This window comes from Rana temporaria, chromosome 4 (assembly GCF_905171775.1).
Source record: "Rana temporaria chromosome 4, aRanTem1.1, whole genome shotgun sequence".
NCBI lineage: Eukaryota > Metazoa > Chordata > Amphibia > Anura > Ranidae > Rana > Rana temporaria.
Window position 1 is genome coordinate 105859809 of NC_053492.1, and position 17315 is coordinate 105877123.

The window sequence follows — 17315 nt, forward strand, 5'->3', positions numbered from 1 at the left end:
CCCCAGTGTGAAAGTGGTCTTAGCGTTAAAAAAAGCGACTGTAAAGCGCCTGAAAAAAGCCTTATCTGCAATCCCAATGTGAGTGCTTTCAAACTGAGGCGCTGCACTGGCAGGCAGTCAAAAAAAGTCCTGCAAACAGCTGCTTTACAGCGCTTTAGGAGCGGTGAATACACCGCTCCTAAAGCGACCCTTCCCACTGAATACACCACTCCTAAAGCGACCCTTCCCACTGAATACACCACTCCTAAAGCGCTCCTAAAGCGACCCTTCCCACTGAGGCGTTTTTTTCACTTTCATGCTCCAGTGTGAAAGGGGTCTTAGCGAGCTTTACCAGCATTTTTCAGCGTGAAAGGGCTCTGAAAGCACTAAGGCTTTCACATTGGTATTGCAGATGAGGCTTCTTTCAGGCACTGTACAGGCGCTTTTTTAATGGCCAAAAGCGCCTGAAAAACTCCCCGGTGTAAAAGGGGTCTTAAATGACTTATTACTTTTCCAATTGCTTTTCTTACTTCTTGCTTTTTTTCCCTCACTAAATCTTTATTGATTACTATTCAATGAGCAAGACTCTTTAATAACTTACTTTTAACAACAGGCAAACAAAGATTCCTAATGATTTAAACTTCAGAAAAGTCATTGTCACTTTCCTAAGCTGGCCGTTAGTCATGGTTATGTTTGGGGTGGAGAGAGACGGCTTTTTCCTTGGTAAACACAGAAGGTCTGATACGACAAAAGCTACCTGGTACTGAAAGTCACACTTATCTGCCAGCATCAGATTAGGTCTGGGGCGGTAACTCAACCCATGCTGCTGGCCTGTCCAATATATGACGTATATAATACAGCATGTTTGAAAATAAAAAATCTCTAGTGGTCTAACACTAATTCCTTAACAATCCATTCTTGTAGGTGCTCAGACAGATAGAGAGGCATCATGGCACTTGCTCTATGCCAGTGTTTGGGGTTTTTGCTTGCGGCTGGTGGGGTTGCTGGTATTATAGCAGCTACTGTCATGAACCAATGGAGCACCCAGGATCTTGAAAATAACCCAGTGACACAGACATACAACTTCCAGGGCTTATGGCAAACTTGCGTAACAGACAGCTCTGGATACACTGAATGCCGCTCATATTTCACAATCTTGGGATTACCTGGTGAGACATTTTTATTTAATTATTTTCTTTCCCTTATTTTAATTAATGATTTAATACAACATTTAAAAGACTAGAAAGATTTAAGAATCTTTCACTGCATCCAAATGAGTTTATATTCTACATGATTTCTCATTTTATTTTATAGAAAAATAAAAGCAATTTTATTTTGTAAAGCGCTGCATAAACTGTTGGCATTATACAGTATAAATTCTCCATATAAAAATAATAAAAACATTAATGAACACTGTACATGCTAACAGTACAGTGGCCCTTGTGGCAAAAAACATTTATATTTCTCTGAAATCCATTTATATTTCTCTGCAATATTTTGGATTCATTGTACTCAAGAACTATTTATGCAAAATAATTATCCTAAATTCTTTATCTTCTTTGATTTTCAATCCAGCTATAACTGGATTAATTTTTTTAATTAAAATTGTTATTCAAAAGTAAAAAAAGGTACTTAAAATGGGGTTTACATTGAGAAATATGCTTCTGCAGTATTGTTTGCATTATATTCTTTCTAATTCTACAAAGTTTAAATAAACTTTATGCTAAAAGTTGAGTTATAATGAACAAAACAAAACACTGAAGCATTTAGTTTAGAAAGAAAAAACATGTAAATAACACGTTTATGTAAAAAATGTTTTTTAATTTAAGCAAACTGTGAAATATGTACAACATGTAATAAAAATGTTGTGTTACTGATATTCTACCATGTTTAGATATTCTCTGAAATTAGTGGTTTCTTCCCAATTATTTAACAGTAATATTATATATACATGTTTGTATAATTCAGTATTATGTGGGAATTATAAATACTAATATTTTTAAATGCAATATTTATTAACACTTTTTGATATCTATTTTTTATTTATCAATATAGCACACTGTTGGCTGAACCAAATTTTAAACCGATCTTTCTATTTATAATAATATGATTTATAGCATCACATGCATACTGTACTACTGTATATCTACATTGTCTTCCATTTGCACAGCAAAACAGCTTGCTTTGATTTAGTGCTCTTGATGTGCATGTAACATTTCCCTGATGGATCTGTTCAGTGGTTATGCGTAATCAAAGCTCTCTATGCTGTTGGTCTCATTTAGCCACATAATACAATGAATCCTCACTGATGTCTTGCAACATCGGTAGGTAGTTATTCTAATTGAAGGTACATCCTACATGGGCATCAGTATAATGCTGAACAGTATTCTTAAATACCCCACGTAAGGATTTAAGAATCGCCATTAACTGTACACAATAGAGGTGATTCTCAAAAAGGTAGAAACCCTACAGAGTGGTGCAGGCCAAACCCATTTACTTAACGCCAAAATTATTTATGCATTATTTATGTCATTGGAAACATTTTACAGTATGAATATCATATTATGGTAATAGCGCTACTATCGCTAACATCACCACTGTCGCCTATACCAGTGAGAGTAAAAATAATAATTAAATAATACAAGCATTGTGGATGTCAAATAAATGATCTGTAAATCAGTAATAACCACAACAAAATATAACTAAAGACATATACATATAATATTTAAATTACATTAACAACATATATAAAAATTGGGCAGGCAGTTGTTAATTCTTCAGTTAAAACGGATAGGTGCATTTTCCTATACTGCATGTTAAAAAATCAAATACTTACAGTACAGTCTTATATGGGGGTCTCATGTGACAATGATCAATGTTTAAAATCTCAAGCTCTGGAGTGGCCTAGCAGTTGGACACCAGCCTTGTTTCGGAGCCTAAGCAACCTCTCAGCTCCAACTCCAGGCAGCTCAAGAAACCAAAGATCCAACTCCTAAGGTCCTCCAGTTCTCTTGCTTCGGTCTCAACAGCCCATAATCCTTTCTGTTTTCTTTTGGTGTTTATATGCTCCAGCAATTTTCAGAAGATATTGCATAATATATGTCTTTCACAGTAATGTCTTTCTCATCCTTCTGCCAAGTGCCCCCAGAGCATGCAGCTTACAGAAGTCAAGAAGGCCTTATGCGTTTTTTTTTTTATTACATCTAAACGTTGGGGGCATTGGTTTTGACCCATATGAATCCTTTAATAATTTTAGGGCATTGATTAACATTCTGGACCATGCTGAGTATTAGTGTTCCCCTTCCAGGAATATCCTAAGCACTTGAAATACCGTATTAGGGACATAGTGTGAAAAAGAAAATGTTATCAGATACATGATGTAATTGAAAACTCTCTTTCACTGTAATGCCCCACCCTGAATCTGTGGTAGGTCACTTTTCTAGAGGCAGTTTGGAGCCACTTTCCTCGTACTTAGGAGATGATATTGCTGCCTCCTTAACCACTTCAGCCCCCTCAATGACCAGGCATTTTTTTGCAAAACGGCACTGCGTCGCTTTAACTGACAATTGCGCTGTGATGCGATGCTGTACCCAAACAATATTTCCTTTTTTCCCACAAACAGAGCTTTCTTCTGGTGGTATTTGATCACCTCTGTGGTTTTTATTTTTTGCGCTATAAACAAAAATCGGCCGACAATTTTGAAAAAAAAAAATATATATATTTTTTACTTTCTGCTATAAAAAATAAATAGGCATATATTGATTGGATTTGTGCAAAACTTATCACGTCTACAAACTATGAGATAGATATATGGACTTTTATTTATTTTGTATTGTTTTTACTGGTAATGGCGGCTATCTGCGGGACTGCGACATTGCAGTGGACAAATCTGACTCCAAATGACACTTTTTGGGGACCAGTGACATCATTACATTGATCAGTGCTATAAAAATGTAACGATCAAGGTAAAATTGACAATGGCAGGGAAGGGGTTAACACTAGGAGGCTATCAAGGGGTTAAGTGTATTCCCTGGGTGTGTTCCAACTGTAAGGGGATGGGCTACCATGAATTTGAAACCCCATGATGTGCCAGAGGGGGCGTGGTCACCCATGACACCACGGGGAAGCCCCTGGAAACCCCCGTTACGTCAGAACGGGGTGGGGTCACTTGTCCATGTCACGGGTGGTCCGCCCTCAGTTAGAAAATAAATGTCACACAGCTCATGCGTCATTCGCCCGGGAGCCTTCTATGGAGGAGGCTGTATTGTTCGTAGCGGCGGGTAGCGCGGGTCCAGGTCATGGAAGAATGTACATCGCTGGATTATTTTTTTTTTTTTTATTAAAGCTGTCTGTGTTTTTTTTTACCTTTTTTGACACTTTTTTGTGAAATGGTAGAGGTACAATGTACCCCATTACCAATTCACATAGGGGGGGCCCGGAATCTGGGGGTCCCCTTTGTTAAAGAGGGCTTCCAGATTATGATAAGCCCCCCGCCAGCAGACCCCCACAACCACCAGGCAAGGGTTGTAGGGATGAGGCCCTTGTCCCCATCAACATGGGGACAAGGTGCTTTGGGGGTCACAGACCTGCGGCCTGCCAGGTTGCGTGCTCGAATGAGGGTCTGGTATGGATTTTTTGGGAGAACTCCACGCCATTTTTTTTTTAATTACGCAGGGTTCCATATAAAATCCATACCAGACCTGAAGGGTCTGATATGGAATTTGGGGGGCCCCCACGCATTTTTAAAAAAAATGTTGGTTGACTTTTCTCTGTATTGCCGGGACCCGACAATTCATGAGTAGTTTTAAATTACTTTTTTTCCTTCAGAAATTACATTTTGTGCAGGGACAGTTCTAAACACATGAAACATGCGCTAATTTACAGGCATACTTTAGAAACTAGGTACGAAATTTAAAGGAATATTTCACTTTTGTTGTTTCACTTTAAGCATTATTAAAATCACTGCTCCTGAAAAAACTGCAGTTTTTAAAACTTTTTTTTGCATTGGTACCTGTCCCCTGGGGCAGGACCCGGGTCCCCAAACACTTTTTAGGACAATAACTTGCATATTAGCCTTTAAAATGTGCACTTTTGATTTCTCACATTTGAGTCCCATAGACTTTAACGGTGTTCGAATGTTCGCGTGAACTTTTGGTCTGTTCGCTTGTTCTGGATGCGAACCGAACCGGGGGTGTTCGTCTCATCACTATAGGTTAGTTGTCCCATGGATTGTTCTGCCTTCTCAGCTGTTGATCTCCTTCAAAGTTACCTTTGACCTTGCGATTGATTCTTTGGCTAATTTATTCCTTACCTGATGTTAGCCATTTTATTGGATTGTTTACTCTAGGCAGAGTGATTGTAATGCCATGATCTCAACATTCTTTAAGAACTGAGAGAATAGAAATCTGATCTGAGAGGAATTGCAGTGCTTTCATTCCTTAACTTCTATTAATAATATTAGTTGGTTGAATGCATCCTTTTTTAATATTTTGGTCACTAACCCTGAAAGCCAGAAATCCTGATCTGCATACTTGATTCAGGTCTGAGCTTAAGAAAGTATTAAAGTCATTGGATCAAGTTGGCAGTCATGCATTTTTAGTAGGAAAGGTCAGTAATGGCAGACCTAATATTCTGTCAGCTTAGTTTGCTTTAAAGCAGAACTGAAGTCTTTAAATATTCACTTCCACTTTAGTGATGCAATGTCCACAAGGTCCCTCCATGTACTGACATCTTTGCTCAGTCTTCTTCTGGGTTCAGGAATCTCTTCAGCAACCTTGATTGACCAGCCAGGGATGACTTATCTCTGGTGCATATCCGCATACACTTCTCCTGTTTCACGCTAATCAAAAGAATCATCCCTCAACAACATGGATACCCCTGCCCTTTCTGGGCAAAATCATCACCCCTAGCACCAAAGTCAAAAGTCTCGGAGTCATCTTCGACACCTACATGACAATGGATGCACAAATAGGGTCAGTAGTCAGCGGATCGCATCATCTGCTGCGCCTACTACGCAGACTTATTCCCTTTATCCCAAAAGAAGACAAAGGAGTCGTAGTTGGAACAATTATCAACTCCAGACTTGACTATGCAAATTCCCTTTATCTTGGACTCCCAAAGTACCAAATCAAGCGTCTGCAAGTGGTTCAAAATACGGCCGCTCGACTTGTGACTGGGAAAAAAACTTGGGAATCAATCTCACCTTCACTGAGATCCCTTCATTGGTTGCCAGTAAAAGACAGAATTACTTTCAAAGCACTCTGTCTTACGCATAAGTGTATTGTGGGAAATGCCCCACAATATCTATGCGAAAAACTAAAAGCTCACAATCCCAATCGCATTCTGCGATCCACTAACCAAAATCTACTCCAGATACCTAAAGCCAGATACAAGTCCAAAGGAGAAAGAAGATTTGCGGTCCAAGGACCTAGACTATGGAACACTCTACCAGCCAGCATTCGGCTGGAGGAGAACCATTTAGCCTTCAGGAGAATGATCAAAACCCATCTCTTCTAAGGACAAAAAATAAAAAGCAATGGTCACAAGCGCCCAGAGGCGATTCGGTTCGCATGTGCTGCGCTATATAAGTTTCTCACTCACTCACTCAACCTTAATTAATTGAGAACTTTCAGAATATTGAAAGACAATTAACCATTGGCTGTTGTTTATCTTTCCATTTTAATATTGCTTTTTGGTCTATAAATCAGAACCAAAAACAGATTAGACACAGGAAGCATTAACTTAACAACATTAAAGGGGTTGTCCTATGCATTAAGGTGGAAAAACACCTAGCACTCTCCGCCCCCCCCGAGCCCCTGTTTTACTCACCTGAGCCCCGAACTTCTGTGGGCGCGATCCTGCGTCACTTTCCAAATGGCTTGTCGGCTCTTTATTGGTTTGATTGATAGCAGCACAGCCATTGGCTCCCGCTGCTGTCAATGAAACCAGTGATACGTCGAGCTGGGGGCGGGGCCGAGTCATGCACTCGGCAGCTATAGCCGCTGACTGTATCACGCTGGAGAGCTCCCGCAAGATAACCCCCTTGGAAGAGAGCTTCCCAGAGGGGGTTATCTCTTGCATTGAGGAGCCACAAGAGCCGCCGTAGGACCCCAGAAGAGTATGAACTGCACAGTGGAGGTAAGTATGACATGTTTGTTTAAAAAAAAAACTGAACCTATAATGCCACTTTAAACTAAATGAGGGCAAACAAACAGGAAGAAAGATCATATGCAATCTTTTGTGACGCGTATAGGTGTGTTCCAATGTGCAAAGTTTCATAAAACGGAGAAAACTCCTAAAATTTTGTGTTTTTTCTTGTTCATAAGATAACTTTATCTTTTTTTTTGCTCCACCTTACTTGGAAACAATTTTTTGATACAGTATACTGTGACCCTGTAAGTTTCTTTATGAAGTGCCAGTTATTTCCTGAAAATGTTTTCTTTGTCTTTCAACTTCTATTGTTAACATGTAGAAGGAGTTTATTGTTTTTAAAAAAAAACATTACAGTAGATGTAGATCCGATTGCAAAAATCTCATATAATCTTTAACAGGTTAATGTAGTTTCTAGGTCATCCTGGCATGAAGGTCATTCTTCAGTTACTTCCTTTTATGAGGTGGCATTGCTCTGGTACTCTGGTTATTCCCCTGCATTGTTTCCTTGTCACATGCACTTCCAGTGAAGATTAGGGATGAGCTTCGAGTTCAAATTGAACTCATGTTTGACTCGAACATTGCCTGTTCACCCGTTCACCGAACAGTGAACAATTTGGGGTGTTCGTGGGAAATTCGAAAAGTCGCGGAACATCCTGTAAAAGTCTATGGGAGAAATCTAAAGTGCTAATTTTAAAGACTTATATGCAAGTTATTGTCATGAAAAGTGTTTGGGGACCTGGGTCCTGCCCCAGGGGATATGTATCAATCCAAAAAAAAGTTTTAAATCCAATTCACATAGGGGGGTATTCCACTTTCCGATAAGCCCCCCGCCCACAGACCCCCACAACCACCGGGCAAGGGTTGTGGGGATGAGGCCCTTGTCCCCAGCATGTGGCCTGGCACGGTTCAGGGGTTTGGGGGGGCGCTCTCTCGTGCTCAGATAAAGGGTCTGGTATGGATTTTTGGGGGGAACTCCACGCCATTTTTTATTTAATTTGGGGTGGAGTTCCCCTTAAAATCCATACCAGACTTGAAGGGTCTGGTATGGATATTTGGGGGGAAGCGCAAGTATTTTTTTTTATTTGATGCAGGGTTCCCCTTAATATCCATACCAGACCTAAAGGGCCTGGTAATTGAATTTGGGGGGACCTCTACGCATTTTTTTTTTATCAATGACTTTTCTCTGTATTGCCGGGAGCCGACAATTCATTATAGCTGCGAGTGGTTTTAAATGACTTTTTTCCTTCAGAAATTACATTTTGTGTAGGGAAAGTTCTAAGTACAGGAAACAAAAGCTACTTCACAGGCATACTATACACACCCCCCAGATACGAAATTTAAAGGAATATTTCACTTTTATTGTTTCATTTCAAGCATTATTAAAGTCACTGCTCCGGAAAAAAGGCAGTTTTTAAAACTTTTTTTTGCATTCATACATGTCCCTTGGGGCAGGACCCAAGTCCACAAACACTTTTTAGGACAATAACTTGCATATTAGCCTTTAAAATTATCACTTCAGATTTCAAACATTCGAGTCCCATAGACATTAACAGGGTTCTAAAGTTCACACAAACTTTTGGTCTGTTGGCAGGTTCTGGTGCGAACCGAACGGGGGGTGTTCGGCTCATCCCTAGTTAAGGTGGTGGTAAAGTCTTTACTACCACTTTTACCTACAGGTAAGCCTATAATAAGGCTTACCTGTAGGTATAAAGAATATCTCATAAACCTGTACGGTTTAGGAGATATTTCCCTCACAATGCGCTGCTGATTGTAGCGGCGCATGCGCAGCGGGGATCCTCGGCTAAAGGGCCGGCAGCCGCCGGACCTTGCCGGAATTAAATCTCCCGTGCACATGCGCGGGAGTGACGACATTGCCGCTCCAGCTAATCACAGCGCTGGAGCGGCGATACCCGGAAGACACGCCGAGGCAAGATGACATCTTGCTCGACGTGGACCAGGTAAGTTCTCTACACCTCGTTCTAAGGTAGGTATTTCATAATGAGCTAGTATGCGGTGCATACTAGCTCATTATGGCTTTTGCCTTACAGGTGTAAAAAAAAAAAAAAAAATTGCGGGTATACAACCGCTTTAAGATTATTACTGGTGCTGGTGCTTGGTGAACACGCTTGTTCCTTTGTCACCATTGGGAAGCTAACCCTGAGCAATGACTTTGCTGAAGTACATGCACATAGGCTTTACAATAGAAGCACTAAGGAGCAAAAAAGTATAAAAAAGGAAAAAAAAGTTTTTTCCAATGGAAAAAGAAAATCAGCTTTTTTTATGATACACAGTATTCTATGCCTCTATGTGAGAAGTTATCTCAAAGCGAGTGTGAAAGAGGACCTTGTTGATGGAGAGTGTGATGAAGCAGAAGCATTATGGGTGGAACTGCATATGGATGTGCGTAGTTCAAAGTTAATCATTGGGGTTTGTTATAGGCCACCCAATCTTAATGAGGAGGTGAAGATGCAGCTCCTTGCACAGATGGATAGGGCTGAAAAAGCTGGGAAAGTGATAATAATGGGGGATTTTAACTACACTGATATTGACTGGAGTAATGGCACTGCTGAAACAGTTAAGGGGGAAAAATGTATAAACCTATTAGAAGACCATTTTATGCTGGACCTGGTAATCCTAAACCATGCAGAGCTTATTACTAATGCTCATATAAAAGAACATCTGGATAGCAGTGACCATAACATGATTTCATTTAATGTAAGTTATAAGCAACAAACATACTGGAAATATAAAAACCCTTAACTTTAGGAGAGCAAATTTTCCAAGGATGAGGGCTGCTCTCCAAGACTTATGCCTCGTACACACGATCGGTTTTCCTGACAGGAAAAGTGCGATGCAAAGGTTTTTGTCAGGAAAAGCGACCATGTGTATGCTCCATCACACTTTTTCTGTCAATTTTCCTGCCAAGAAAAGATTGAGAGCACAATCAATTTTCGTGATAGGAAAAAATACTATCGCGAATCGCATTTGTTTGTATGCAATTACGACGTACAAAAAAAAAGTGCATGCTCAGAATCAAGCAGAAGAGCCCAACTGCCTATTGAACTTCATTGATCTCGGCTCGTCGTACGTGTTGTACATGACCGCATTCTTGACGTTCGGAATTTCAGCCAATATTTGAGTGACCGTGTGTATGCAAGACAAATTTCAGCTGTTTTCCTGCTGAAAAAAAAACACGGTTTTCCTGTCGGAAAAACTGATCGTGTGTACGAGGCATTAGACTGGGAGAGTATATTGGCATCCATGAACATAGAACAGAAGTGGGAATTCTTCAAAAAGATTGCATGTGAACACACTGCAAAGTAAATTCATAAGGGCAATATGTTTAAAAGGCTAAAAATAAAATCTATGTGGCTCACGGCCAAAGTTAAAAAACGAATAATATTAACAAAAGAGCTTTTAAAAATTGTAGAAATGAAGGAACACTATCATCATTTAAATGTTACAAAGAATTTAACAAAATATTGTAAAAAGGAAATAAAGGATGCAAAAATTCAAAACAAACAACAGTTTGCAAAGGAGAGTGAAAGCCAAAGAAATGTTTAATAATGTTAATAGTAAAAAGGTCAGGTCTGAGAAAGTAGACACTTTACAAAATAATTTTGAATGGGTGACTGGGGACAAAGAGAAGGCAAATTAATTAAATACCTTCTTCAGCTCTGTGTATACAAAGGAGCATGGGGGATCTCATGTCCAGAATGGTTATAGTATTGACCCAAATGAACCATTATGCATCAAAATTAATATGGTCCAGAAATATTTTGACAGCATAAAGGTGACTGAAGCACCTGGACCAGATGCATTACACCCATGTGTTCTAAAATAATTGAGCTTTGTCATTTCAAAGCCATTGGCCCGGATTCACAAAGCACTTGCGCCAACGTATCTCAAGATACGCTGATGTAAGTACAAATGTGCGCCGTCGTATCTATGCGCCGACCCACATACTAAGATACGCCTAAAAAAAGGGGGCCTGATTCCCAAAAAAGCTGCCTAACTTAACTTTCAGCAGTTAAGTTACACTGACTTAAAATTTCTACCTAAGTGCCTGATCCACAAAGCACTTACCTAGAAATTACACGCCGTGTAACTTAAGTGCCTCCGTCGCAAGGCGGTCCTCCTCTCCGGGGGGCGTTTAAAATTTAAATGAGGCGCTCTCCCGCGCCGGCCGTACTGCGCATGCGTGTGACGTAATTTTCCCGACGTGCAGCGCGCGAACGTAATTTACGGCGGGCTTTGTGGATTGCGACGGGACACTAAAGTTGCGATGGGTGAAAAAAAAAAAAGCGCCGGGAAAACAAAAACAAAAAAGAAAAATTGTCAGCGTCGCTCGGCATGCATTCCTGAGAGGGAGAACTCCATGCCAATTTTCAAAGAAAAAACCGGCATGGGTTCCCCCCCCAGGAGCATACCAGGCCCTTAGGTCTGGTATGGGTTGTAAGGAGACCCCCCTACGCTGAAAATTCGACGTAGGGGGTCCCCCTACAATCCATACCAGACCCGTATCCAAAGCACGCTACCCGGCCGGTCAGGAAAGGGAGTGGGGACGAGCGAGCGCCCCCCCCCCCCTCCTGAGCCGTACCAGGCCGCATGCCCTCAACATGGGGGGGTTGGGTGCTCTGGGGCAGGGGGGCGCACTGCGGGCCCCCCCACCCCAGAGCACCCTGTCCCCATGTTGATGAGGACAGGACCTCTTCCCGACAACCCTTGCCGTTGGTTGTCGGGGTCTGCGGGCGGGGGCTTATCGGAATCTGGGAGTCCCCTCAAATAAGGGGGCCCCCAGATACCGGCCCCCCACCCTAAGTGAATGGATATGGGGTACATCGTACCCCTACCCATTCACCTGGAGGCAAAAAGTTAAAGTTATTAAACACACAACACAAGGGTTTTTAAAATAATTTATTAGTCTGCTCCGGAGGCCCCCCCTGTCTTCTTTATTAGCTCTAATACCAGGGGGGTCTTCTTCTTCCACTCTCCGGGGGTCTTCTCCGCTCTCCGGGGGGGTTTCTTCTTCCGCTCTCCGGGGGGGGGGTCTTCTCCGCTCTCCGGGGGTCTTCTCCGCTCTCCGGGGGTCTTCTTCTATCTTCGCCGCTCTCCGCTGTTGACTCGGCGCACCCCGGTTCTTCTGCAGCTGTCCGGTGCCTTCTTCTTCAGCGCTGGCTGCCTGCTATCTTCGTGTGTTAGCTCAATTACTAACAGGCAGCCAGCGCGGTCTTCTGTGACGTCAGGTTCTTCTTCTCCCTTCTTCCGATGTTGACACGTCGCCTCTTCTCACTGCAATGATGGAAGCGCGCCTTGCATCCCATTTATATAGGCATCACCGTCCCATCATGCTCCGGTAGGTACCCACGTGGTGGGTGCACGTGGGTAGGCACCCACCACGTGGAGAAGAAGAACCTGACGTCACAGAAGACCGCGCTGGCTGCCTGTTAGTAATTGAGCTAACACACGAAGATAGCAGGCAGCCAGCGCTGAAGAAGAAGGCACCGGACAGCTGCAGAAGAACCGGGGTGCGCCGAGTCAACAGCGGAGAGCGGCGAAGATAGAAGAAGACCCCCGGAGAGCGGAGAAGACCCCCGGAGAGCGGAGAAGACCCCCCCCCGGAGAGCGGAAGAAGAAACCCCCCCCGGAGAGCGGAGAAGACCCCCGGAGAGTGGAAGAAGAAGACCCCCCTGGTATTAGAGCTAATAAAGAAGACAGGGGGGGCCTCCGGAGCAGACTAATAAATTATTTTAAAAACCCTTGTGTTGTGTGTTTAATAACTTTAACTTTTTGCCTCCAGGTGAATGGGTAGGGGTACGATGTACCCCATATCCATTCACTTAGGGTGGGGGGCCGGTATCTGGGGGCCCCCTTATTTGAGGGGACTCCCAGATTCCGATAAGCCCCCGCCCGCAGACCTCGACAACCAACGGCAAGTGTTGTCGGGAAGAGGTCCTGTCCTCATCAACATGGGGACAGGGTGCTCTGGGGTGGGGGGGCCCGCAGTGCGCCCCCCTGCCCCAGAGCACCCAACCCCCCCATGTTGAGGGCATGCGGCCTGGCACGGCTCAGGAGGGGGGGGGGCGCTCGCTCGTCCCCACTCCCATTCCTGACCGGCCGGGTAGCGTGCTTTGGATACGGGTATGGACTGTAGGGGGACCCCCTACGTCGAATTTTCGGCGTAGGGGGGGTCTCCTTACAACCCATACCAGACCTAAGGGCCTGGTATGCTCCTGGGGGGGGAACCCATGCCTGTTTTGAATTTAAAAATTGCCGTGGAGTTCTCCCTCAGGAATGCATACCAAATGCCGTCGCTTGAATGGGCCTTTACAAGGTGTGACTCATTTTCCACATTGTAAAACCAGCCCTAGTTTTGCGCAAGCAAATCGGAACTTACGCAGAAATCACAGTGCTGAAAAGCGTTGTGGATCTGCTTAAGTCCTCATTTGCATACTCAAAGCTGCATTTCAATGAGAAATGCCCCCAGCGGCGGATGCGGTACTGCATCCTAAGATCTGACCGTGTAAGTGTCTTACACATGTCAGATTTTCTGCCTAACTTTGGAAAAAGCCTTTTGAGGATCGTTTCCAAAGTTAGGCACAGACTGAACAGCAGTTCCGCCTGCGTATCTCTTTTGGGAATCAGGCCCCGGGTTCCTACGACCGACGTAACTTGCCTACGCCGTCGTATCGTGGGCGCATATTTACGCTGGGCGCATTTGCCGCTCCCATTGATTTTCTATGCACATATGCAAATGAGGGAGATACGCCGATTCACAAACGTACTTGCACCTGGCGCATAATATACGCGGTTTGCGTAAGTCGTACGTCCGGCGTAAAGTTAGTCCCCATAGATGAGGCGCAACCCATGCAAAGGTATGGACCAGGGAACACAAGCCGTCGTATTTTACGTAGTTTACGTTGGACGTCAGTATGGCTGGGCGTATGTTACGTACATGCCGTAGGCAGTGATCCGTCGTATCTTAGGCAGTTGTTCCGACGTGATTCTGAGCATGCGCAGAAGGATGCGTCCACGTCCCGGCGCATGCGCAGTTGGCGATTCGTATCTGTCTGTCGCTCAGCCCATCATTTGCATGGGGTCACGCCTCATTAGCATGTCTCACGGCCACTTCCACTTACGCCGACTTACGACTTGGAAACCCAGCGCAGATTTGGCAGCACTGGCTTTGTGAATCCAGTGCTTGCCTCTATGCGCTGCGTCGGCGTAGTGTAAAGAAGATACGCTACGGCGGCATACATTTGCGCCGCAGTTTGTGGATCCGGCCATTGTTTCTAATTTTTTAGGGACTCTTTATCTCTTTATTGACTGGCTTAGTACCACTGGATTGGGTTAAGGCCATTGTGTTGCCTAGTTTTAAAAAAGGGATACAAGTCTTTACAAAGTAACTAAAGACCTGTTGGTTTAAAGTGGTTGTAAAGCTTTTTCAATATAAACATGTCTATACTCACCTGCTCTGTGCAATCATTTTTCACAGAGCAACCCTGATCCTCTTCTTCTGTGGTGCACCACCGGCGCTCCAGGCCTCTCCTCTTTATTGGGTGCCCCCATGGAAAGCCGATTTCCCTGGGGGTACCCACGCGGCCCCGCTCCTGAGTCCTGCTGCTGTGTCCATTGACACAGACAGCAGGACTCGGCCTCGCCCTCCCCACTCCCATGTCACTGGATTTGATTGACAGCAGTGAGAGCCAATGGATCCTGCTGCTATCAGTCTGTCCAAGGAGGAGAGAGACAGCGTCTGGAGTCGCTGAGCTTGTGTACATCACTGGATCGGATCGGGCTCAGGTAAGAAAAGGCGGGGGGTTCTGGGGGAAGCTGCAGCACAGAAGATTTTTCACCTTAATGCATAGAATGGTCCAGTGTTGGGATCCGAGGGGGGGGGCTGCGCTGATAAACAATCAGCGCGAACCCCCGTCAGGAGAGCCGCTGATCGGCTCTCCTCTACTCACGTCTGTCCGATCAACGGCTCTTCCTGTTTACATCGTGATCAGCTGTGGTTGGACACTTTAACTTCTATAGTTGGAAATATACTGGAGAGTTTAATAAAAGACCACATGGATGAGTTCTTGCTAGAAAAAAGTATTTTAAACAACAGACAGCATGGATTCATGAAAGACAAAAGTTGTCAGACAAAATTATTTATTTTTATGAGGAGTTAAGTAAAACCTTAGACAAAGGCGTGGTTGTGGACGTGGTATACTTGGATTTTGCAAAAGCATTTGACACAGTTCCCCACACACGGCTCATGTGTGAGATAAAGTCTACAGGCTTGGAAAAATCAGTTTGTAAATGGGTAGAAAACTGACTAAAGGACCGTGTTCAGAGAGTAGTGGTTAATGATTCATACACATGAATGGTATAAGGTTATAAGTTGTGTCCCCCAAGGTTCAGTGTTGGGACCCTTACTTTTTAATATATTTATAAATTATATAGGCCCTGGGATTAAAAGTACTATTTCAGTGTTTGCAGAGGCATGCTACCAGAGCCAATGCGCATCCCCATCGGTTGCGATGACCACCGGGCACCCGCGATCGCTCCATACAGAGACAGAACGGAGATCTGTCAATACAGAATAAACAGACAGATCTCTGTGTTGTCAGGGGAGAGGAGACTGTTCTGCTGTTCATACTGAGCATGAACAACGATCGGTCTCCTCACCTAGGCAGTCCCATCCCCCCACAGTTAGAATCACTCCCTAGGACAGTGTCCCCTTCAGCCGCCAGTGTCATTTATACAATAATCAGTGCATTTTTATAGTACTGATCGCTGTATAAATGTCAATGGTCCCAAAAAAGTGTCAACAATGTCCGATCTGTCCCCATAATGTCACAGTCTGGCTAAAAATCACTGAAATTACTAGTAAAAAAAAAATTATAATAAAAATGCCATAAATCTACCCCCTATTTTATAGACGTTATAACTTTTGCGCAAACCAATCAATATACCCTTATTGTGATTTTTTTTTACCATAAATATGTAGAAGTATACATATGGGCATAAACTGAGGAAGATTTTTTTTTTTAAATGGGGAAATGTATTATAGCAAAAAGCAAAAAATATTGTTTCTTTTCTTTTCAAAATGTACGCTCTTTTTTTGTTTATGGCGCAAAAAATAAAAATTGAAGAGGCAATCAATTACCACCAAAAGAAAGCGCTATTTGTGGGAAAAAATATACGTCAATTTTGTTTGGGTACAGCGTTGCATGACCGCGCAATTGATAGTTAAAGCACACAGTGCCATATTGCAAAAATTGGCCTGGTCATTGAGCAGCCAAATCTTCCGGGGCTGAAGTGGTTAACCGATTCCCGATCAGCGCAAGACAATGTATGTCAACAGAATGGCACGGCTGCGCAAATGGGCGTACAGGTATGTCCCCTTTAATTTGTGAGTTGTGTGGTCGCACACGCACGCCGCCGGCAGCATGCTCGCGACCTTGCCATGAGCTCCATGACCACGGCCGCGGGACCTGCAAACCCGATCGCTGCCAGTGTCCCCGTGATCGGGTCACAGAGCTGAAGAACGGGGAGATGTAAACACAACATTTCCCCATTCTGCCTAGGTGACACTGTCACTGATTGTGTTCCCTGTCATCAGGAACAATGATCAGTGACGTGTCACGGCAAGCCACGCCCCCTTAAGCCCTGTACACATGATCGGATATCTGATGGAATCTAATCCGATGGATTTTTTCATCGGATATCCGATGAAGCTGACTTTCATCAGTCTTGCCTACACACCATCAGTTAAAAATCCGATCGTGTCCAACGCGGTGACGTAAAACACTACGACGTGCTGAGAAAAATGAAGTTCAATGCTTCCGAGCATGCGTCGACTTGATTCTGAGAATGCATGGATTTTTGACCGATGGATTTCCCCACAGACGATCGTTTTTTTCTATCGGTTTTTTAACCATAAGAAAAATTTTAAACAGGTTCTATTTTTTTTCACCGATGGAAAAAAAAACGATGGGGCCCACACACGATCGGTTCGTCCGATGAAAACGGTCCATCGGTTCGTTTTCATCAGTTGAACCTACAGGGCTTAACAGTAACAAGCACACCTTAGGACACACTTAACCCCTTCAGCGGCCCCTACAGGTTAACCCCTTCACTGCCAGTGTCATTTTTACAGTAATCACTGATCGCTGTAAAAATGACAATTGTCC

General features: G+C 43.5%; 1 protein-coding gene across 1 annotated transcript in view; it reads left to right on the forward strand.

Moving 5' to 3' along the window:
• The first annotated feature begins 843 nt into the window (after positions 1 to 843).
• The window catches only part of CLDN18 (claudin 18), a 31519-nt gene continuing 15047 nt past the window's right edge, over positions 844 to 17315 (forward strand). The window contains exon 1 of the mRNA XM_040348721.1: positions 844 to 1148. Within this exon, the coding sequence (XP_040204655.1) occupies positions 929 to 1148 (220 nt within the window). The 5' untranslated portion in view covers positions 844 to 928. The remainder of the gene's footprint in view (positions 1149 to 17315) is intronic.